Genomic DNA, 24,962 nt, shown 5'->3' with positions numbered 1-24,962 from the left:
TATTATATTTGATAATATTTTTATATTCTGAATTATCACCGGCCACCAGAATTTTGTTTCGCTTCATATAAAGACATTTCCACCATAAATTGGTGCAGAAAGTGTCTCTAGAATACAGGAAATTAAGAGTTTAATGCTCAAAGTCAATGAATATTTCTTCTAAATAACACTGGAGTATCTTCTTGTCTTGTTCTCATGACTCCAATATTGTACCCCAAATCTGAGCCCTTAAATGTCCCCACCACTTTTCAACACAAAATGACGCCCTTGTTTGATCTGAACAACTTGAGACACAAAGGGCAATATAACATAAATGAGGGGTTCGGTTTTAGCCTACAGACATGTCACGTTGATACACTGATAATCGTTAATCACCATCTCTCTTCCACACATCTAAACATTTTGCATTTGACAAATTAATCATTGAACGGCCCGCTCTTCTTTCTGTGCGGGAAGGTGCAGATGTCTGATGGGTAGCCTACAAAAGTCCTTTCCTGAATTCACTTTTAATCAAACCTAGCTTGAGCGCCTCTGACTCTGAACATCTCAGTTTAGGAGGAGTTTGTGTCTCCTGTAGCTCTCCCAGGACCTTTACCACAACGCTTTTCACAACGTGAGAGTTACAATTACTGGGACCTGTGGATACTTTAGTCGTGCAAAGTTCCGGTCTCTTGGCCAAATAAATTTCTGGGACATGAGCCAAACTAGCCGACAGATATCTTGTAGCAACATTTTTCAAGGGGGGGAGAAAATAAAGTCAGCCGACGTTGTGAGCATTCCCAGCATGGAGCTAAAAACTGAAGAAAGTCGGGTTCATTTCAGTAAAAGCTCAATAGGAAACGGTTCCGGCAGGCTGAAGGAGTCAGACAAGGCAGACGCGATCATTTACGGATCCGGACTCGTTAATCCGCCTGCCTGTGACATGGAGAAACACTGCTGTCAAACTGCTGCTGCTCCTCAGGAGGAGTTGTTGAAGGCAGACTGCCGTGTGGGCGACAGCCGCTCTTTTTCTGCCTGCGCCACAATCTCAGAAACAGCCAGGGAGCTCTGCAAAGCTGTGTCCGTGTCGATGGGACTGGCCACGGAGTCCAATGACACGAGCGACATGGAACCCACTCTCCCCCCGTGTGTTGCAAATGACCAAATGGGAGGAGAGTACTTGTTCGGAGTCGGAGCTGTGCCTCTAAACTGTCCCGGAGCACAGTACCTGTGTCCCGACCGAGATGACCGGCTTCTGCAAGGCCAAAAGCAACTGGTGGAAATGTTCAAAAGTTCAGAGACTACTGCGCGTCTGCAGGACCTCATCTCCACTCGGACATCTGTGGATGATCAAAACTTCACACTGTGCAGGACTGATGACATAACTTCAGATGAGATAGATCATCTGGACACGGCGCGTGCAGCCTCTTGTCCTTATGCCTCATCTGCGCCAGGCAATTTGGCACACTTCGGCCACGCGGCTCCAGAGAGGCCGTACCGAGTCTACAAGCCCGCCGATGAGGCGAGAGACTTCGGGGAAGCCGTGGAGAAGTTCGGCTTTTATCAGCCAGAACAATACAGCGTCAAAATCAAATCTGAGGACAGTGAATCTGCCGGGGCCTTGTGGGGCAGTAATTACACCTTTAATGACAAGCACAACTCTCAGTGTTCGAGGCAGTGCACGAATGCGCACAGCACTGGGGCCACCACCGCGTTCATATGTAATCCATATGAAAGAAGCGCCATGCGCCCTGAGCAGTGGTACCCTGGCGGCATGCTGAGGCCGCCATATCCCAACTCCAACTACGGGAAGACTGAAGTCGGCGAATGGCTGGATGTCGCCTTCAATGACACCAGGTAAACCATAATAATAATAATAATTTAAAAAAAAAATAATAATAATAATAAAATGTATCTGAAACAATGTTTAGGGAGAAGTTAGATGAGTTTGCTGTGACACCTCGAAGATATTACAACAAAAATTAGACTTTAATTTAAATTCAATGCTTCATTTCTCAAATCTGACCACAGTCTGACATTAACCTGACTCAGACATGAATGTTAGGATTCTGCCATCTGTGGAGGTACTCCCACATAAACCTGATCTTTATGGCCAAGTGTAGATGGACTATCTGCTGGGCAGTAACAGCAATACTTAAACCAAACTTCATCACAGGAATAGATATATTTAATCTCAACATTCATCCTACCTTTTTGTTTATTTCCTATGAGGTTTTGTTTAATGAGTAATGCCAATTAATCCATTTATTCTACACTTGTTTGTTTTTTTCAGTTAGAGACCAAAATTCAAACTGGACAGAATTTAAAAAGCATTTTCAGGCTACTTTCAATAAATACCTTGAGCTCAGTTAACTGAAGTTATAATGCATTTTAAACAGATTTGTAGGAATGTATTTGGTTGTTTCACATAGTTCACATTTTAGATTAATACACTCAGATTTCATGTTTTTATTTAAAAAATTACTAAATTTTAAAATGAAGCCCCTTCAGATTATATGAGAGTTGAAGCTGCCCTTTCTCAAATACATTTCCCACATTGTAAAGATTGCCAACTTTGGGAGGAAAAAAAGGACTAAAGTAATAGGCTAATATCTGTAAGGTTTTTTATACATCACATCCCTAAAGTGCTGCTCAAGAACGCTTTTTCATAGCATGTTTGGTGTCCTTCATCAAACAAATAAATATTGGTTTTGTCTGTAGGGCACCTGCTCATAACATTAATTTGAACACGGATGGAGAAGGTGTGATTCTATTCTTTAATAGGGCTAAAAGTATTTATTGTTTTCTGACGTACGGCTTTGTTTGTAAGCAGAAGAAATTATTATCGCAAAATTTGTTGGATAATTTCATAAACTGCTTTATTTATTTATTTATTTATTTGGAGTCGAGAGCAATTTTATACATTAGTTGATCATTTTACAAATGTTTCCAACGGTTCAACACTAAATTTGAGGTTCTTAAATATTACTCAACACATTCTAACTTACATTTACGTGGTGTGCCAAATCTTAGTATGGCCTCCAGGAATACAAAGGATGCAGATTGGACATGTTGACTGACAGCCACAAGGTACCATGTGCACAGCAGACAGATGTGTCATGCAGCTGACGTCATCATGCCCGCCGACTGTCTGGGATTTCACTGAACTGGTGAATGATTGCGAAGTCTGACGCCAAAGTCTCTGGCAATCAGAGTTCAGTACACTGGGACCCTGTACAGTTGTGTATGTTCAGTGAACCACTAAACCAGAAACATGTAAGGCAGGAATATAGAGGATGCAGAAATCAGTGGCTTTCTTAGATGCAACTACGGTGAAACCACCAGCTGCAAAATTAGATACAAGGCGCTGCTCTTCCTCCAAACATGTGGAGGTATACCAGCATGGCCTGCCGGATCTAGTGAGCTGTGTCTAACTTCTTCTGCTTTGAATCAATATCAATATAAATCAATATTCCCTCATGTCCTGTGGCTTGTTCAAATCCTATGGCAGGTTTACTGAGTCATCTGGACAATGTTGCCAAAACCCAGAGCAGGTCGTTGATCTGCTCTATATTACAGTTTTAATCAGTTATCCAGAAAAATGTACAAGGTAGAGATTTATTTATCATTTTACCTCACAGTGTTGTATAACGAGATTAAGTTGTAGTTCCCTAACAAATGTTATATATAAAAACGACTGGATATACACTACATGGGTTGATAAATTACTAGTCATATTAATAAAACAATTTTACATGGTGTAGTGCTGAGGATAAAGTTAGTCCCAGCCTGAGGGAAGAAGCTGCTGTGCAGTCTGGTGGTACGACAACAGATTCTTCTGTATCTCTTGCCAGATGGTAGCAGGGTGAAGAAGCTGTGGCTGGGGTGGGTAATTTCTTTTAGTATCCAATGATCTTCTGAATGGTTTTAATCACCCACTTCAGAGCCCTCGTGTCCTGGGCCGTGCACATTCCAAACTTGTCAAAGCGCTTCATCCGCATGGGGTTGCAGGACGGTAGTCTTTCAGGCTGGACACTGCAGACTTTGTAAAGGGGGAAATGCACATTTGAGTGTATATCTACCACCTGATCTCCATTGAAATAATCAGTTAGAGGTGAGCTAGGTGTCTACTGTTAAATGCTGCCTACAGATGCATTTTTACTACGTAACTCAGAAAGTCCTGCTTGTAACTTGGTAGGGCCGCTACTGTCACGGGCCCCCTGTACAGCTGCACTGTTTGCACTGTCTTGTGTTGAGCTCATCTGGTAGAGTGGCCTCACACATGATGGGGGCGCTCTTGCTTCTCTAGCCTGTGATGTTTTTATTCGCCTGACACATATCTTTGGTGTTGCAAAGGCGTCGATCTCATTTTAATATTGGAGGGGACACATATTAAGTTGGGGCTACAAACATTTTGTGCCTTTTCTGTTGTACTTTATAGTGGACATGTCTATGGAAAGGGAAACACAAAACAAAATCTGTGTGTAAGTAGGCAGGAGAAGCAGGGATATGTAGTCTCTGTAGCTGCCTGGAATATTTGCGTAAACATGATCCTGTGTGTTTGTTCCCTTGGTGGGGATGTGGACATGCTGGTGGAATTGAGGTAAAATAGTTCATGAGGTCAGTTTGATTAAAATCACCAGCTAAATAAAAACATCATGTGACTGCTGGTGACTTTATACAGTTCCTGTAGAGCACTTTCTGAATTTGCATCTGGAGGAATATTGACAGCAGCAACAATACACTACAAGATTGCATTTCCCCAATCTGAGTTTGAGTCCCATTTGTGATGTGTGTGTGTTTAAATATCATACAGCTGTTTGGATTTTGTGCCACATTTTTCCATTTGGAGCCTCTGATTAAAACATGATGAGCTGAAACATGGATTATCATACAATGATACAATAATTGTAGCTACAATCAGTTTCTCTTGGATGTTAGAAAAAATAAATAGGACAAAAATCAAAACAAAAGAACAATAAAGCTACGATGATCTGCTACTCATTTGCAACAGGCTGATCTATGCCACCAAATTGCTATAGCATTTCTCCTGCATTGAATAAGCACCTGTTGCTTTGCCTCTTGTTTCTGCGGCTGTGTTTAGGCTTTAACTAACAGAATGTGTGCCTCAATGTTGTTGGCAGAAAAATACAATGCAGTAGATAAACATGTTGAAGTTTCACCCAGTCTGAACATGTGGAATATCAGCAGTATGTAGTTCACTACATTACAGTGTCATTTTGGTCACGTGTGGCAATGAAATGGCACATCTGGCTGAGCGTATATGGAAGTTAGTAGAAGTTGTAAGACTGGTAATACTGGTCTGTAACCCCTCTGTAGGCCGCATTAGAACTATCATGCCTAAAGACAGAACATTTTAACCAAACACTTTAGTTTTTTCTAACCCATCCATATCCAAGTATACATTTGGGATAAAATGCGGTTTCCAAGGAGCCTATGGTTGCAGCAGTTAAACAATTAAACACTAAACAATGCAAAACATCAAATATGCAACATAAAACGTAATAAACTGAGCATCTGTGCACAACATAATAGTGCAAGAGACAAATACTTAAGATAAGATAAGTTAGATAGTTAGACAGCTAGTTGGTTTTGTTTTCTTCTACATGTTTCTTGTATGTTCTTTTTGGTTTACATTTCTTTGTTTAGAGTTTCCTGCACTTTACACCAGTACACCAGCAGTCCAGTTTTAGACGGAGGTGTTGTTTCCTGGAATTGTTCTGCCAAAGAGTTTTTAGAGTTTTTGACCCATGGGCTGGGCTTAAACATATTTTTAATTGTCACACACACAGACACAAGTGATGCATTTACCTTTGAAAAACAATCAGTTTTTAAGTATCTTACAGGGGCTTTAGCAAAGAGCGGAGTGAGAAGTGGACCTTGTATGCCTCAGATTTCTCTGTGTGTGGAGTGAAGTGAACATCCAGAGTGGGAGTGGGAGCAAAGCACTTGCCTATGAAAAGTGAGAGAAATGGACAGTAGAGGAATTCAAAAGAAGAAAGCATGTCACTGGTAATATTGGTGTTCATAAAGTATATGGGATCTATCTACAATCCCGTACTTGGCCTGAAATTCATCATGCTTGACTATCCTGTATGTCCTCTGACCAAAGAGGAAAAGCAGTCTGATACAAAATAGTTCAAAATGAGCTCCAACTTATATATATATATATATCCATCCATCATCAACCGCTTATCCTACGTACAGGGTTGCGGGATATATAATATATATATATATAATGTCCTGTGTGTGTTTATATATATATATATATAAAACACACAGGACATTAAGTTTTATTACTTTAACTACATCCTGATTATACTTACATACTATTACTTAAGTCATTTTCAATGCAGAACTTTTACTTGTCACAGAGTACTTTTACAGTGTGGTATTAGTACTTATACTGAAGTAAAGGGTCCGAGTTCTGTGTTGAGCATGTTGTGGCAATGCAATACTCTTTCATGATGCTGCATGAGCCACTTCCATGTGTGTTGAGCAGATAAATATCAATGAACAGTTTGAAATACCTGCATTCTTGTTGCTTCAGCTTATTTCAGGTTGTATCATTTGCTAACCATGTATGCTTCCATGAGTATTTTGAAGTTGAAGTAAGCATGCAAGCCTGGAAACTTTGTGTACACCGTTGTGTGCTTGAGCTTTCTGTTTTCATTCATTAGAAAATAGTTTCACACAAAATGGTTCAGTGAATATACTGTAAAGTATGAAAGTATCTTTAATCCATGCATGTTTGTAAATCCACACTTCACACCTCGTCACAGTACTGCTTAGTCTTAGATTCTCTACACATAAATACCACACTTGTTAAACTGTTCCTCAACCTGGAATGAAACAACAGACATTGAAAGTCAGAATTTTCTAGTCACCCTTGCTGGTTTAAAACTTTAACTTTTATGAAAAAATAAAAATAAAAAAAAGTTTCACCTTTTTGCTTTTCTGTGGTCTGTTGAAAAAGCAATCTCGATTTTGAAATGACCACCTGATAAATAATAACTTCTTATTTTGATCAACACCAGTCAGGTTCTTCAGTTAAGCTTCATCCTTGTCTCTTAACACTGGACCTTGATATCTAAGTTTCACGTCACTGGGGCAACATTATGTCTGAGCCTTCTCCAATCTCTCTGTGTTCAAGGCTGAAGCTGGGTGCCCATTGTACACCCACAACCTGGCTATGGCGTTGGAGCTCAAATCTTTCCCACACTCAGTCATCACACTCTCTGCCCTCCTTAAATCACAAAGGCCTTGGCACGCTTGTGGGGAATGAACAGTAACTGCTTTGGTTACAGTCAGGACAATATTTAACAAGTAAAAACCAATTATGGACTTGCTGTGGTATATGAGTTCAAGGTTAGCCTTTATTTGTCCCAAATGGACTATTAGATTAACAAGATAATAAAGTCACACAGAAAACAAAATGTTGTGAAATGAGTTAAATACCAAATAATAATAACATGCTGTGCAGTGACCCAGCTGATACATCAAAGTAAAGGGACAGTGGGTTCTCATAAACATATATTGACAGATATAATACCAAAATGACCATCAATCAAAACTTAGTCATCAACAGAAGATCAGCAAGTTGTTTTTGGATCATACATGAGTGTCCTGTGAGCTGTTCATGGTTTATGTAAGTCCTATTTCATGCGTTTGACAGCAGGTTCGAGGCTGGCAGAGAGCACATGTTCCCCATGGAGTTCTTCTTTCCACCACAGAGAATGTGCCTGATCTGTTCAGACGAGGCATCTGGCTGCCATTACGGCGCACTCACCTGTGGCAGCTGCAAGGTTTTCTTCAAAAGAGCAGCAGAAGGTAAAGTTTAAAGGGGACCACTTTGGTCCAATATATTAAAATTGATGCTAGTTTGCAAGGGGTAACCTGTTTTATTTAAATTGGAATGATGTCTGCACATCCAGTGGTTTATGTTTTCGATCCTTCAGCAAGTAACGTGTGGCTTCTCTGTCCATGTAGGCAAACAGAAATACCTGTGCGCAAGCAAAAATGACTGCACTATCGATAAGCTAAGAAGAAAGAACTGTCCGTCGTGTCGGCTGAAAAAGTGTTTTGAAGCTGGAATGACTCTCGGAGGTAGGATGAATTTATGTTCTAAAATCTGCTTTAAAAGAAACAATTATAGTTTATTTTATTTTATTGCTGAAGTTTATTATAGCAATACTAACCACTTTTCCTAGTAATACCTACTATCATCAGTGGCGTTTCAGACATTAGATGTGTGCAGTATGAATATGGGTTTAAAATATATACATTTGTGCAGTATGGACTACAAGAAACACTGTGCGCTACATACTGTATGAACAAAGCACACTACAGAGAAAGTGAAGTTGTAAAAGTTAAACTATTAATGGTATCCCAAGTACTTTATTCTTTCTACACTGCACATCTTAGCTGGCTCTCTTCAATTGGATCATCATCACGATAGGGGATGTTACTGATAATCAAGCCCCTGACTGAGCTGCCATGCAATTTAGACCTATTTCATTCACTTCTCCTTACTGTCACCCAGACCTGTTTGTCATATTAGGCTGTAAAGATTGACATGTAGTGGACTAATTTTAGCCTTGTGTTCAATTTTCACTCTCTTCCATTTTCTCATTCTGTTAACGGTGAAAATTGTACTGGAAGCACAAAGCTGACATGAGACATGTGAATTAAAGCTGCAGACATGCTGGCAATTTTGCCACCAGTCACTGACAAACCCATGGAGGGAAAATGTGATCTAATGCTGTGATTGTAAGGAAAAAGGCACACCTTTTCTAGTTGTGGCTAAAAAGAGCCTCCTTTCACTTATGTTCTCATCCTAGACATGTAATTCATTCACGGCATTTCACAGGAAGATTTATGACAATCCTTTTTGGAAGTGGAGGCGGAAAAATGACACATTTGGTCTTATTATCCCAGAGGTTTTTTAGGTTATATCAATTAAATGATAAACTCTGCATTATTAGATCGTGTCATTAAGATGTATTATTTGTTTCCCTCCTCATAGTTTGGAAGGTCCGAATCTTGAGTTTGGCATCTGTTGAAGATTGGACAAAAAATAATTATTTAATACTACTCGAAGGTTTCTTTTTAATAATTTGAATTTCATATTATTCCTGGAATGTTAATTAAATTCCCAAAAAGAAGCCAAGGAAGAAGTTTACTGTGTTCAAACCATTTTAGCAGTCTCATTTTGCAGCAACATGAAGGAGGCTCACTGCACATCTGCACTTTGGCTTCCTGTGTGGAAATGCAAATACACTTCTTTTTTTTATCGCACTAACTATCATACTAAAACCTTTCACAGTTTAGGACTTCAGCCCCTGACTTTCTTGGAGCTGGATGCTTTCTTCATGAAGCTCCCAGAATAAATTGTGTCTCTCAACCAAAGTGTACGCCTTGACACACACGAGACATGCATCAAAAACCACTTCAGCTACCATTTAACTACCAGTGACTGAGAGTTAGCTAATGATTTACACAAGCTGCCATCCTACTCCAACATCTTCATGGAAAAGGGCAGTGATATAGGACTCTCCTGGCGTCGTTCCATTGCCAGTTTAAATATATAACTTATTCAAAAAAATTTAAATATAGATACAAAGTTCATTTCATGGAATGATGCAATTTTTTGAATGAATGACCACAGCTCTTCACCTTTGCAACCACAGCCCAGTGGATAATTATATTTATATATATAGACTTATGTGAGGGGGAGGCTTAATCTGAAAAAAGTCGTTGCCCTGGGGGAACCCAAGTGTTCCTAAATGCTACAGCGTGTCCTCATCTGTACCGAGGTCTTCTCCCAGCTGGCAGGCACTTCTACCTGCTCTAAATTGCGAAAGAGGAGTGACTCAATACTAAGGTCTATGTGAGCTCAGTCATAGCAAGATAATAATGGGGTAATGCAATGGTACAGAGGTAGTAAAAAGGTAATCTCTATTTCCTTTCCCCGACCAGCGGTCCAAAGCTCAAAGAGAATGAGTTTACAATGATAACAAACCAAAAACAGCAGCAAATCCTCTCACATTGGAAAAGCTGAAAGCAGAGAACGTTATAAGTATTATTTCTTTCTCTGACCGAGACTATTGGCAATTAATTTTTTGTCAGTCAATTAACTGATTAATCAAATAATCATTTCAGCTTCAGTGTAATAACAGGCTATTAATATTCAGTAAGGATGAAAGTCTGTCAATACTAATAGAACAATGTTGGTATAAAAGGTATGTAGTAATTATTGGAGTAATATGAGGGGGGTATTTTGATGAAAGACAGTAACAATGGGGTAATAACAGAGTAATATCCCTTTAGTCATGAGGTAATATTAGGGTGTTATTTTAATAACCAGTAAATAATGATGAAATTCATCTTCTTCTCCATTACAAACACAAACTGTACAAATTCTACCTCAAACTGTTTTGATGTAATAACAATAAATCAAGACTGAAAAATATAAAATCAGCTATTTTCTCTTAGTTTACGGTTAAGGTTAACAAAGTATAACCATAATTAAGAAATGTATTTATTTGTTACATTCATGGTAATGCAAAACTCCAGAATGATTTTTTTAAAATAAGAAGCAATAAATATGTCACTGAATGTTTTTGCATTTTTCAGCCCTTTCTCGTCATTATCACAGAGAAACTACCATTTGTAAGTAAATATTTATTATTAATATTACCATAAAATTAAGAAAAAAAGAGACACTTCATTGAAATGGTCATGTGTATGATGTACAGAGCTCTAATGAAAGTGTGACCAACTGTAATTCATTACAGCTCATGTAACTTTGCTATTTCACTGTGATCTGGTACCGTCCCGTTAACTACGCGACAACCAGAGAGTAGTGGGAAATGTAACGTTGTAAGTGACAGGTGACTTTGTGCAGGGTTTTATCAGGCTTCTCTCACTTCTTTCCCTTTTTGTCACTCTCTCTGATATACCGCTCCCTCACACCCTTCCGGAAACTTACACAACTTACATCGGTGAGCTAATGATGTAATGACATCTACAACCAGGGCACCAAGGTGAGAGTAAAGTGGGATCTGCAACGGCACACATTACAAAAAGACATTTCAAGAGGAGGTTGGTGGTTTTTGTGCAATTAAGCCCGCACCTGGCAACCTAAAAAGACAGTTACGATAAAGATGGTGATTACAATGATGATGAGACAGGTAATAACAGAGAAGGAAGTGGACCAGAACTGTGAGCACATTCAGCAGAAAATGTCCAATAAATTGAGCAATTTGATCTGAGTGAAAATGGACTTATAATGGATATGTCTGCGGCATATTCAATGGAGGTCAGTTTTAGCTGGAAACAATGTGTGATACTGATGCCTCAGCTCAGTGTGCTGGTCAGCCAACGTATGCCACCTCTTTATAGAGACAACTGACAACATCTTGACTAATGTATTTTTGCTCTGAATGCAATCCATGAGTGTTACATAGGCTGTGCTTGAATCCATCATGTGGATGTCAACCTCCTGTTTATACTGGCATTAACTCAAGCATGGGGATCTTAAGATTAGCTCAATCCGACCTATTTACACTGTTCTTTGTGAAAATCAGATGCCTGCCTTTGTGACAATTGAGAATCCTGGGAGGAATTTTTAATCAACCATTTTTATTCAAAGTGTTTGTTATTGGATCAGACAGGGAAGTGTGAGAGACTGCAAATTATCCATCTTATGTCATGTGCAATTTGCTTTCAACCCTGCTACTTTTGAGAGAGAGACTTAAGTCGTGTCTATAACTGGCAATTCAATATTTATCCACCTGAACTGAAAAGTCAGGCTGCAGTTTTAATGAGACATTCTCTACACAGAAGCTGCAAGAGGCAATTGATATAGTTTTGATCGTCCATCAACATTAATATAATGGATTAAAGAAATAATGTGAGTTTTTTAACCTCTTAAAGCTAGAGCATTAACTGCCAAATTAAATAGATTATACCTATTTTAAAGATCTTAATTTGTATACCTATTGTATCACCTGGTTGTTCACATACAATTAAGGCTGCGCTTACTGCAGTGGCTTGGTCACTGCAGTAAGCTCCCGCCTTTCCCGTCTCTTATTGTCTCTCTCCAATAGAGGCAAAAATGCCCCCTAAAAAAGAAGATCTTCAATCACTCAGCTCATAGTCATCATTTATATTTGTATGTCACTCACAATCCAGCACAGCTGTCATTCTGAACTAAGACGCTGAGCTGAAGCTTAACTGTCTGCAGCTCTATTACTGGTGGAAATAAAACAGTAAAAATTAAACCTGTTAAAGAACTAAGGAGTTAAATTACTGAATTAATTAATTTAATGTACATGTCTGTCTAGTCCACCAAGTCAAAGACTCGGTTCCAATTTAGTTTGTAAGTGCAGGTTGTCAAATTGAGCAGCTGCCTCAGGAGGTTCAGCATTTGTAGGAAAAGAAATTGCAGCTATGTCACTGCATTGATGGGGGAGCAGGGCTTTTTTTTAAAACTTACAGTCTTTGTTGTTTTTTTGGCATTTTGTTGTCTCTTAATCCTTATATGCTATGTGGTGCTAAAGGGAACACAAATGTAACGCAAATATGTATGATTTACTGAGTGTTATATTTCAAGGATATCTTTTCAACACTGCAAAACCTTCTGGGGAGAAAAAAATATAATAGTGGGTGGGGGGTGGGGGGTCATTTATACATCTACATTACTAGCAAGCTCTCGCACATGATGACCACAGGCTTTTCCACCAGATGAGGCTCGTCTGTTCTGAGTTTTCTTTCAAATGGAATATGATTCAATATCTTCAAAGCTATTAGTAGATCTGAGTCTGAGTATTGTTGGGTAAAATTGATATTTCCCTTAAAGGGTAACTTAAACCCACAGTTGCAGTATGAGACATTTCTAACATGATTTGGGAAGTAGAATTACATTCATTCACAACACAGTAGTTTTAGTTTAGTTGTTTGATGTTTCCTCTAATGTCCAAAAGACAAAACAATTAACCATGGTTTGTATACTATATGTTCAGATTGTGTTATGTAGCAACAATGATGACTTGAGATGATATAATTTTAATTAAAAGATCAGTGCTAATAAATGCAGTGTTTGTATGAGTTAGTGTTAGTATGATTGTGATAATTTTTTGAAAGGGAAACCCCTGTGAGATCGTCACTGGAGCATCATCTGTTCATTCTACACATCGCATTTAGCTGTAATGGGTCCAATTCTGCAAAAAAAATCTTAAAATCAAAGGCAGAAAATCATTCATGGCTCCAGACACAAGTCTTTATAGCAAGTAGAAGCTGGATTCGACAGTCAAAATCAATTAGATGAGTCAAACCTGAACTGAGGGGAATATACTTTGGACTTTTAACTGTTTAATTTTTTTTTGTATAGTGTGCAGTTCAGTGTGGGGAAAAAAAAACATTTGACTGTCATTGAGTATCATTTGCAAAACACATGCAAGTCTGGAGAATTAGACACTGAAGACCAGGCTTGCCTGTTAACTGTTTTTGTGACAAAAAAAGCCTAGCTTAAGTTGTAACCTGTTTAAAAAATAACTGATCTTAATTTATTTTGTAGCACGCAAACTGAAGAAGATTGGACAACAGAAAAACCCTGAAGATGAACATCCTGGTCAGGACCCTTTAGAGGCTATCCAGAATGTCTCTCCTAAATCAGGCCTGAACTTCAACTCCCAGCTGTTCTTCCTCAACATCCTGGAGTCCATTGAGCCTGAGGTGGTGAATGCAGGACATGACTACGGACAACCAGACTCTGCAGCCACCTTGCTCACAAGCCTCAACGAGCTGGGAGAGAGACAACTGGTCAAAGTGGTCAAATGGGCAAAAGGACTGCCAGGTAATTTCTCATTTCAGTTCGTGTTAACAGTTAAAACCTTTTTGAAATGACAGGTATTTACAAAAGATAAAAGAAATGTTATGTTAAACCTGCATTAAAGGGATAGTAAGCAGTTCTGCAGAAATTATTGATATTTTGAACTCAACTGCAAAACAAATACACCGCTCCCTTCAGTGTACCCTCAGAAGCTTTTCCCCCCAAATTCATGGACCCACATTGCCAAAGCGACCAGTGCTACTCTGCTGAAATATGGTAGAATCCACCATCTGCTGGCCAAGGGCATATTAGCCTCAATAAGGTGGCATGTTTTTTGCAGTACTGTAAAAAAAAATTGACAACGAGCCTGTCAATATTTAAATATGTATTAAAGCAAAATACTTCCTAAGCCAAAGTCTAAGCCAGCCAGGGGTCGGCAAATAAGTCTGGCATCAGGCCAAATTTTTTTCAAATCATTAGATGGCGGGCCAGAAAATAGTTAATTGATTATTTATGATCCATCATATACTGTGTTCCTTGTTAGCTGAGTTGGTAGTGCACAGGACTCCTGTTTGAGGGGTTGTGTGTTCGATCCCCACTGCTGCTAGTATTCTTTTCCCTACCTTGTCAACAAATTAATTATGAAGAGATTGTTTTACATCAAGAATAATTAATCATGTGCAGGAGTGTGTGCATCCCGGCGATGCACGTCAATTTCCCCAGGATCTCCAGGCAGAGGAAATTCCTGCTTTTCTCATTCAGGGGAATCCAATCTCACATTTTCGTACGGCTTTTTAAGAGGTGTGTCAGGCAAGCCAGAGACTGTTTTGAATTTCCTTCAGAACTTTTCAAAGTAAAAGCTCTCAATTTAACACAAGATAAAGTACTGCTGCAAAAACGATATTGCACTTTTATTTTGTAGGCACAATCACTTAAAAGGAAATGATTATGTGAGTAACTTTTGCTGCTATCATTTATATATACATTATATATTATAGCCTATAGCCGACCACTGGTCTAAGCCATGGAGTATAGTTTACGTATCGGTAGGATTACCCCGAGTAACTTCAACAGTAACAAATAATAAAAAACGTCATCAAACGAACGACCTGCTCTGAGCCACTTTCTCTGTGTTCTATGTACAGACCCAGGGCTATGAAGGAAAACTGGATTTTTTAGAGCCCTCACAAAATGGAGAGCTGAATTTAACAAAAAGTGGAGGCTATTGGGTATTAGAATCGCTTGGTATCCCTTTAAGTGAATTTTTTGGCCACTCAGGGGCAGCAGAAATAAGCCATAAACACAACACTAACTTATTTACACATCCAGCTGACACAAAGCAACATTAGCATTAATTTTGAAGTCATGTTTGTGTCCACCTGATAAATGTAAGTTCAGTGTTTACACTTCATTCAGCCCTCAACTAATTCATGAGGGAAATGTGCTGTGTTCACCAGCTAGTTGCTAACTGCTGGATAGAAACTGTACAATGGGTTTATGAGACCTTTTTCCACCAAAAACAGCTGCCTGCTGACTAAACAACGTTGATGAAAGCAGTGAGATGGATGTCTCACTGCTTTCATCAACGTTGTTGATGGAATTGCACATTTTCGAGTGGCCTTTTATTGTGGCCAGCCTGAGGCACACCTGTGCAATACCCATGCTGTCTGATCAGCATCTTGATATGCCACACCTGTGAGGTGGAGGGATTATCTCAGCAAAGGAGAAGTGCTCACTAACACAGATTTTGACAGATTTGAGAACAATATTTGAGAGAAATAGGCCTTTTGTGTACATAGAGAAAGTCTTAGATCTTCAGCTCATGATGAATGGGGGCAAAAACAAAAGTGTTGCGTTTACAATTTTGCTCAGTATAGCTCTCATTACATTTTCAGCTGCAGCCCTTTAATCCAACTCCATACGCCTTTTACTTTTGTCAGATAGGGAAAATTAAATGAGAAAAATAAACTCATACACCTGGAACATCTAACCAGAGGAACTACAGCGGTATAGCTTGATTATTCCCAGAAAATTAAAAATTTTAAAACTACTCAGTTTCAGTTACAGAAAAGCACTGTTCATCTTCCTAAACATTTTGAAATGACTGACAGAAATTTGCATGGATAACGGAAAAAAACAATATACAACACAATTACAGGGATCCTTAAATATGTGGAACAGAGGTCTATTTTTTGATAACCATAACAGTTCCTTTGTTGCTACTAACAGTATCAGCCTACACAGCTGAGCACCATGTGGACTTGAAAGGTGGCTGTAAAAAGTGTTGTCCAGATAACAATGCAAGTAAATAAATAGCCTAAGTAATCATAACAATAGGTGGTGGGGGGGGGTAATAGAGGAATGAGAAACAGGTTAGCAGGAGGGAAAGTTTGAGGGCATCTGGCGGACAGATGGAGAATGGCACTGACTGAAAAGCTTAATAGAAATGCAGGAGCCTGGGGAATGTGGCTGACGAGAAGGACAGAGAGGCAGCCGTTGTGACAACAAGAGGACTATTTGTATAGCAACATTCATACAGGTTGATAATAAGAAAATAATCGGAGACTAATGCACATTAGAAATAAAAATGATATAGTAAACCAGTAAAATAAAATAAAAAAGATGGGAGGCAGTAAAAATATTTTATAAGATGGATACAATAAAATAAATAGTTAAAATGATTGGTTTGAAGTTTATATTTAAAGATATCAACACTAAACAACAATTCAGAGCATAAAAACAAAAGCTGCTTCACCAAAGTGTCCTGAACTTTGTTCTGTTCTGTGACCATGTAACACAGATAGTCTGGTGTAAGTAAATATGAAGTTCTTTAAAACAAGTAAAATCATTTTTAAATTATTCCTAAAACTTTAAATTCAGCGTAATTTATTCTCTATTTCTGGTCCTAGTCAGCATTTAGGCGGCAGACTTCTGAATCAGTTGTAACTGATTTATATGTTTTTGGGGGTAGACCAGATACGAGAGATTGCAATGGTCTGGCCTGCTGGATATAAACTTTGTATTTCTGTGCATATATATATAATATAACAAAGACTAATTATCATATATTTTCCTGGTAGAGTTAGCCAGAAAGGACATCCAGGCACTAAGATCTGAAATAAAAAGAACATCAATTTGTCCAGTGTGATAACAAGACATGGCCACATAAAGCTAAGTATCATTAGCATAGCTATGGAAAGAGATGCCGGCCTCTGGATGACACCACCAAGCAGTGTCATATATAGATTAAAACATGGTGGCCCTAAAATCGATCCATGGGGAACCCCACAAGTTATTTTACAGTTTTTGTTTTTTTGAGAAATTATTACCATCTATAGAGACAAAGACCTCCACCTGAGTGATGATGCAGAAAGACCAATGAGTCCCCCCAGTCTATTTAAAATGGGTTGTTTGATACTCAAAGAGTTTGGGTGGAGTATCACTTTAATATAAATGTTCTGGTACTGTAAAACATGTACAATAATTGTTCTTTTAGGACAAAATATGCCATATTGTGTGATATTTTGATGATATTTCTTTGTCCTTAGGTTTTAGAAATCTCCATGTGGACGACCAAATGACTGTCATTCAACAATCATGGATGGGGGTGATGGTGTTCGCACTGGGATGGAGGTCCTATAAAAACGTCAATGGCAGGATGCTTTACTTCGCGCCAGATCTTGTGTTCAATGAGTATGTAGAGCTCTGAATTCTTGAATTCAACTATATTCTCTGAAAGGATTTTATCAGGGGGTACCCAACATGATGTGCTCCTCATTATGTATAGACGGATCAACCCCCAGTGACATACATAATACATCCCTCTCTGTAAATCTCTTTCTCTGTAAATCTTTTTCTCTTTCCATCTCATGCACAAACACAAAGACATCTCTAGAATTTCATAAATGTGAAGTAGAAATGGCAGCAGGCTTTTTAGGATCATGTCCATCCAATTTCCTCCTTAGGCGGTCTTTTGTTGTTGTGAGATTAAAGTGAGTTTTCAGCATTCATACTCTTACAGCCCTGCACGGGTGAAGCTGATTCATATCTGACTATTACTCATGACAGACAACAACAGTGGCCAAACCTATTATGTGTTATTATGATTTGGGCAACATATGTTCATGCTACATACCACATTTGGTCCATATGTGTCCAAGTGTGTAGAATTAGATTATAAAATGTATTAAAAGGCAAATTCCATCATGATAGACATAACTATCCATGTCTGTCATATTTAGAGAAAATCACATACACACAAAAAGTTAAACCAATACTGACCTATAATAAGTGTGCCTTAATTAGATTAACTGAGCCATATCACATTCACACCTGTCCTTTGCTTTATTCTGTTTTTTAAGCATTATTCACTAATATTTTATTTTGATTAAATGCTAATTCCAGTGATTTAGTATTTAGTGTGTTATGTGAACACAGAAATACAAGGCATTTGGCCCAAACACAGACACCGAGGCAGAACAGGTACAGGTACAGGTAGTTTTAAGGTTTTAATATAAAACAAGAGGTGAACAGGCTTGCAGGAGAGCAAGGTAAAAGATATAAAGATGTAAGCAGTCTATACGACAAACAAATCCAAAAGGGGCACAGGCAATAATCCAAAATCCAAGAATCCAAAAGAAGTCTAATAACACAGGCAGAATATCCAGAGAACAGGGAAATACTGGGAATGGCTGGGACAAAGATGACCTGGCAAGGGGAACACACCAACATAAATACACAAGTGAGTAGAGTTTTAGTGTCTTCCGTTAAACCATGTCTGCCTAATAATAGGTCATGTCATTCAAAGTCCTGTCACCAGTTTGTAAATTGGGCTCTCTACAAAAAATCTGCTGTCTCCAAGCCCAAACCAAGATAGACCTGATGACATCACGGTTTATAAAGCCCCTCCACAGCCAAACATTTTATAGCTGTTTCACAGGCTGAATAATCTCTTTTTCGAATAAACTGAATGCTGAGCACTTTCTGTGGGAATTCAGTGAAGTGCCCCTTTACGAGCTGAATTTTTCTTCATTTTAGATGAAGTTTCCATCAACTAATAATATAATATATATATATATATTAATATTTTGCTAATAGACAAGATGACATCTTTTAAAGTATGAAAAGAACATATTAATTCAAAAATAAAGCCAAAATTCAAAAGCACTGATCAGGGAATATCTGGGGATCCACAACAGATTAAAGTTTCAGGCTATGAAATGAAAAAACAGATGAAATGTAATTGTTTCCCCCAAATATTCCATAACCTTTGCTCTTGAAATCTGAAGAATAAAAAGTTTGATATCATGTAAGAAATAGATTTATTCAGATGTGGTGGATCAGTCGTTCAGATTTTGAGGACTGATTTAGTGCTGGTAGAGACCATATAAGATAGAAAGGTGGATAATTTAAGCAATTTGAAAGAAGATTGAGCATAAAGTGTTAATGGACTGAAGTGCTCCTTATCATCTTTCAAATTTGCTTCTTACCGTCTCCTCCAATGCCAAGTCTGTCCTTAAAGAGGGGTAAAAACCTGGGTACAGTCATCATATTAGAGACTCAAATAAGGAGTGATTGAAAGATTGTTGGGCTTTTTCATGGAAAATCGCAGGTGCACTTATACACCTCACCTTTATAAAACCCCACACACTCACAGCAGGCATACAGTTGTCTGGTTTACTTTAATTGTTATAACAAGCAGTAGTTCGACATTTTGGCATATTAAGAGCAGGTGCAGCAGCTCAGTGTAGATTAGTTCTAATCCGTGTTTTGAGTGTGTCAAAGCAGCAACGTCATCCCCAATTAAGAACCATCTAGATCACCATCCTTACAAAGCCTCTATATTTTGTTTAGATGAGTTTATCCAGAAACTTTGCAACAATTGGATTATCCACTGACCTACGTATATTTCACATCCATACAACCACATATCTGAAACTCTGAATCCATTTCCAAAAAGATGGGTGACATTCAGTTCCATTTCGTATCGTTTTTTCTTCAATATGGAGCTCTTTTCTGTTTGTAATTGGTGTAATTTCCATATTAAACTTATTTCTTAAATATGCTTCATTTCACCTTCATCTTCACAGCTTAAGAATATATTACAAACTCCTGATTCATTGTAAAAACAGAATAATGTCATATTGCAGGAGATGGCGAACTTTGATCACGATGCCTGTTCTCCCACTCTTCTTCTCCCATGATTGTTGAAATAACAGAAGATTGTTCAGGCATGATGAACATGAAATATTTATATTACAATATTTAAATTCAAATGGCTAAAACATTTTACTGAACTTTAAAGCCATTTTTAGGCTTTAAGGAAGTGATTCTGGTGTAACAGAGTTGTGTGTTTTTAAAATCTTGCTCCAGATGTCAAAGATCACACAGCACAAATCTGTATTGTTATAAAGCTAATTCTGTGTGCCCATTATGCCATTAACAGATATGGATCTAACCTCTGACCTTCTTTCCTCTTCAGTCGTTATTCATTACAGAATAAATGCCCAAGGTGCAAAGCAATTTGTGCTTTGCCTCTCTTTGAACATTTCCATTATTTCACATTTCTCCTCCTGACCTTTTTACATTTGCAGACATCGGATGCACATTTCCTCCATGTATGAGCACTGCATACGGATGAGGCATCTTTCACAGGAGTTCTTGCTGCTGCAGATCTCTCAGGAAGAGTTCCTCTGCATGAAAGCCTTGCTTCTCTTCAGCATTAGTAAGTACTCTCAAAACAAACCGCGTCACTTTATCCCAAAAGTGGACTTGCAGTAGAGAGAATAAAGTCAGAAATATAACTGCCAAGCATGTAGTCAGAGCTTTTTTTCTGTTTTAACCAGTGCCAGTTGAGGGTCTGAAGAGTCAGAAGTACTTTGATGAATTGCGTCTTACCTACATCAACGAACTCGATCGCCTCATTAACTATCGAATGACCACCAACTGCTCTCAGAGGTTCTACCAACTCACCCGAGTCCTGGACTCTCTCCAGATGGTGAGATACACTGCTTCTAATGATTTCAAGTTAGCTGTTGTTACATGCACACATTCCAGGCAGACGGAAAAGTTATGGCTACGGCTGAATTATAAGCGTTTGTGAAAGCTGAAGACATCTGAACATGATCGATGCATTTTACCACTTTAGACAAGCAGAGAAAACAGTTTAAAGCAAGAGTTGTAATTCTACTAATTTGCTTGTAATTGCTAATTAAATCACAGGGGATGCCATGATTTTAATAACCCACTGAAAAAATGCTGCATTCAAGCAAATACAAGCAGATTCTGATTGATGACCTTAAAATCTAACCTTAGAATCTAATTACTGTACTTCAGAGTAGAAAAAAAGCCTAATGGATGAGTTTAATACCATTCAAAGCTATCCAATAATTACGTTTGTGGGCCATGCCACATGTTTTAGAGGGAGAGCATTAGGTGAGTGTACCTTATTATCATGAGTCATCTTACCTGAGTCATTGTCAAAACACTGCTTGTAGTAAATGTTTGTCAAAATGATGTTGTTTATTTGTGTGTTTCTTCTGTTTCAGACGGTCAAGAAACTCCATCAGTTTACATTTGACCTTTTTGTCCAGGCTCAGTCGCTCCCCACTAAAGTCAGCTTTCCAGAGATGATTGGAGAAATAATCTCAGTACATGTACCAAAGATCCTGGCAGGTTTAGCCAAACCAATCTTGTTTCATGAGTAGCAGAAATACTTATTTGCACAAAAAAGTGACTCATCTTTGCTGCCTCCATAAACTAACAAAGGTACTGTTTAATTTTAATAACTCTTAGCCCTGTCCTGCAATTATTATACATTTTTTTTCCTTTTAGCTATAATTGAGATAGTTCAGAACTTTTAAAGCTTTTATTTAAAGCACTGCAAGGCATCACCTGTTGACAGCTCTGCTATTTCTGAGTGGAGAGTTTGTGTTTTAAGCGGGAGCAGAGGTGCTACTTTACATACGCAGAAAGTCTGTAAGTCATGATTACAGCAACCTAAAAGTAGCAGGGTAAAAACATTAACTTTCACATGTGACCTCCACGTATGTACACTTGACAATGTATTCAATACTAAAAATCAAGAGACAGCCCAAAGAGCAGATGAGTATTAGATGACAGAAACACATACTTGTGTCCTATCAACCTACCAAACTATGTCTTTTTAAGTGCTGCATTCAGGTGCACCTACTAAGTTCCTGCGTGTGAAGTCACTTAAGTCACTTAAATTTAACATATATTTTGAAAAATATTTAACAAATGGGCAAAATCCTGAAGTCCTGCCATGACATTAAAGTGTCACTTCTTCTGCGTAGAATACTCGAGTCATTACCATGACAATCAGTGTAGATAATTAGTCAAGTAATCCAACTGTAAAACACACACTTGATGCGCAAGATTTACTTGAACAGTGAACAGTGAACCTCAAATCCAAGAATTAGTTGTTAACAGTAAATCATATTCAGTGTATCTTGCACCAAATGAAAATTTTAATTCATGATGCAACTCTGAAGATATTACCACAGTAATACCATGCCTGCATAAAAAAAGCATGTGAAGGCAAAGAAAAGGCATGTGACAAATTACAAGCTTAAAGCAAAAGATTCACTGGTAAAACTGCAACTAAGTCGGCAGCTATAATCCAGAGCACACAGCTCTTCACCCGTCTGCTAGACAACATGGTGTTGACAGCGTCATGCTGTTAGCGGCGGTTTGCAGCAACAGCAGGGACTGGGAGACTTGTAGGGACACGAGGATGTAAGCATGGCACCAAATACAGGAACATACTGAATGAGAACTTGATTCAGAGTGCCAGAGATCTTAGGTTGGGGCAGTAATGTTCCAACAGGACAACAAATAGAAACTTAAAGCCAACTCAAAACTGGAAAGGCCTCAGATGTAGAAAGTCCTTGACTGGCCCTGCCAAAACTTAGAGATGAAAACAAACCAAGAAAAGTGGAGAATTGTGGAATGCCTTGAAGATATTTGAGTAAATCTGATGAAAAGTATTAATTAATTGAGTTGAATACAACTATCAGTTTCTGTTTCATTAAAAACATTTACCAAGGTGATCAAACGTAAGGCACTTTCTACATACATCTTGGTCTACATGATGCCGAAAGTAGATTAGACTGAAATAGTTTATTTCAGTAAATTAACTTGTAGCAGATCATAACTTCTCTCAGTCCAGCTGCTCTGGGTTTATAACAGTCCTACACAAACAAACCTTCACATTAAGACCAATGCAGAATATCCTACATTTTGTGGGATATTCTGGATTGTTCAATAACTTTCAACATTTTATAACTCTGTAAATTCAACATTTTTTAACAGTTACACATTTCTTTTACAAGCTTGCAGATGTAGTGTCATGTGTTTGTATAACTGTGCGCACAATTTTTAGCAAAGCAATGCATGGACATCCATGTATTCCTCCAAGCACCTGTGTACTGACTGACTGTTGTTGTTCAGTGCATCTGTCAGAAGGCATGATAACATTTCAGTGTACAGTGATAAACTGACTACGACAGTCACTTTAACAGTTTTTTGTAATTGATTCATTGATAAAGCGTTTAGAGTACTTTACTTCATCTGCATAAATAAATGTCTTCATATTTCCTTTTTATACAATATTTGCTGAAATGCGAAAAGTAATGGGGGATAAAATGGAATCCAGTAGGAATCCGGTCATCCGTAAGACTTGACTCCACCACAACAGCTAATTATAGCCCTGACACTTGAATAAATGTGTCCGTTTAGTGTAAAGTTGAAACTTCACGCAAGTCTAATTTAGACATAAGAACCCAGATTATATAGTTTGCATGCCCAAAAACAGAACGAAACAGCGTATAATTCTTACATCTCAATCTATTCCAAAAATTCTGAAATAGATATCTATCAAGCCTTCTTACATTTCCTGAATGCACTATATTGTAAGACTGTTGTTACACTTAACATTTTGTTACTCTTTATCCTTGATGTGATTTTTATGCTGTTTTAGCTTTATTATGCATTACATATCTCAATGGCCCACAAAGATGCCCTTGTACATTTTTAATACTAATATGTTTTAATCACAGTAGGCTACAGTATTTGTACTATGTCATTTGACAAAAGCTGGTCTGTGCCCAATGTACTGCATATTAACCTGGTTCTTTGTACATGCTACAGTAACTGTATATATTGATTAGTTTAATGTCTGTTTTGGTGTCTGAACACTTGACTTTTAAAGCCATCTCTTGTATGATTTATACCTTTTTGTGTTTTTCAATGTGTTTTTCCAAAAGGTATAAAGCTAAATCATCTTTTAAAGGCAAATAAAAATGATTCTGAAGATGTGATACAAGTTTGTTTGAAAGCTCAAGCTGTTACATTCTAAGGTCTAGAAGTCACCTGGACGCAACATAAGGTGTGGCTCCCCACTCACTCCCAAGCAAGGCCAGAGAACAAAGGGAATTACAAATTAGCAGTTTTATTTTATTTTATTCAGAGATGAGCAGTGCCCAAAATAAGAAACAAAACACTCTGTAACCTAAAACTTCCCTAAACCAAAACAAAATGAAAAATAAAAGACAAAGATCTAACCTAGGCTTCTAATACAAAAAACAGGAGAAGGTACTCAAACAAAAAAATACACTTTTCTTTTACAATGAATATCAATCTTTTCATAAAATATAATATTTATTTTTCGGAAATATATAAAGTCATAAGAAATCTTCAAAATCTAATCAAAATAATTTGGTTCATAAAAAAATACAAAATGAATGACAAATGCTTTCAGTTTTGTTATAAAAACACACTTTTCCTCAACATCAATCCTGAATCTTAATACAACTGTTGTTTATTTGATACACATATTATAGCAGTAAGTGCAGCGGTAAAGTCAGATCCTATTTACACTGGGGAGAGGGTAGTTCGTCCGAAAGTTGGCCGCTGTATTTATTCCCTACGCAGGTTATGGAGCTCGATTTGGCTGTGAGGGTGACTCTGACCAGAGTTGTGGAAGTGACGAGGGTCTAGTTTCGGAAAGGCCCACATACTCTAAGGGAGGAGAACAGCTGACAGTGCAGGTTGAGAGATAAACACATGACAAAATATGACCCCAGGGTCATAACAAAGCAAAACTCCG

General features: G+C 38.1%; 1 protein-coding gene across 5 annotated transcripts; it reads left to right on the top strand.

The window, feature by feature from the left end:
- The first annotated feature begins 485 nt into the window (after positions 1-485).
- LOC119895449 (androgen receptor-like) lies at positions 486-24,174 on the top strand. 5 transcript variants are annotated; one of them, XM_038708592.1, is made up of 10 exons: positions 486-1,836; positions 7,679-7,830; positions 7,990-8,106; positions 10,636-10,671; positions 11,037-11,045; positions 13,580-13,858; positions 17,383-17,527; positions 20,428-20,558; positions 20,680-20,831; positions 21,382-24,174. In XM_038708592.1, exons 1-10 carry the CDS (start codon positions 695-697, stop codon positions 21,538-21,540), a joined length of 2,322 nt encoding a protein of 773 aa, XP_038564520.1. In that variant the 5' UTR covers positions 486-694; the 3' UTR covers positions 21,541-24,174. The 5 variants fall into 5 exon arrangements, with proteins under 5 accessions (XP_038564520.1, XP_038564523.1, XP_038564519.1 ...); XM_038708591.1 differs by having other exon boundaries at positions 489-1,836; positions 7,676-7,830; XM_038708593.1 differs by lacking the exon at positions 11,037-11,045 and having other exon boundaries at positions 489-1,836; positions 7,676-7,830.
- The last annotated feature ends 788 nt before the right edge of the window (positions 24,175-24,962 follow it).

The sequence above is a fragment of the Micropterus salmoides genome, unplaced genomic scaffold (genome assembly GCF_014851395.1).
Source record: "Micropterus salmoides isolate LMB-PRFRI ecotype aquatic unplaced genomic scaffold, ASM1485139v1 Ms_hic_scaffold_9, whole genome shotgun sequence".
In the NCBI taxonomy this organism is placed as follows: domain Eukaryota; kingdom Metazoa; phylum Chordata; class Actinopteri; order Centrarchiformes; family Centrarchidae; genus Micropterus; species Micropterus salmoides.
Note: the sequence above shows the minus strand (reverse complement) of the source record. Positions and strands in the feature narration are given on the sequence as shown.

Bases quoted from the DNA above. Each gene is read 5' to 3' on its own strand.
- LOC119895449 (XM_038708591.1), top strand. From the start codon at position 695: ATGAGCCAAACTAGCCGACAGATATCTTGTAGCAACATTTTTCAAGGG. The intron at 7,831-7,989 runs GTAAAGTTTAAA...CTGTCCATGTAG, and splicing joins CTTCAAAAGAGCAGCAGAAG to GCAAACAGAAATACCTGTGC. The intron at 20,559-20,679 runs GTAAGTACTCTC...TGTTTTAACCAG, and splicing joins CTTGCTTCTCTTCAGCATTA to TGCCAGTTGAGGGTCTGAAG.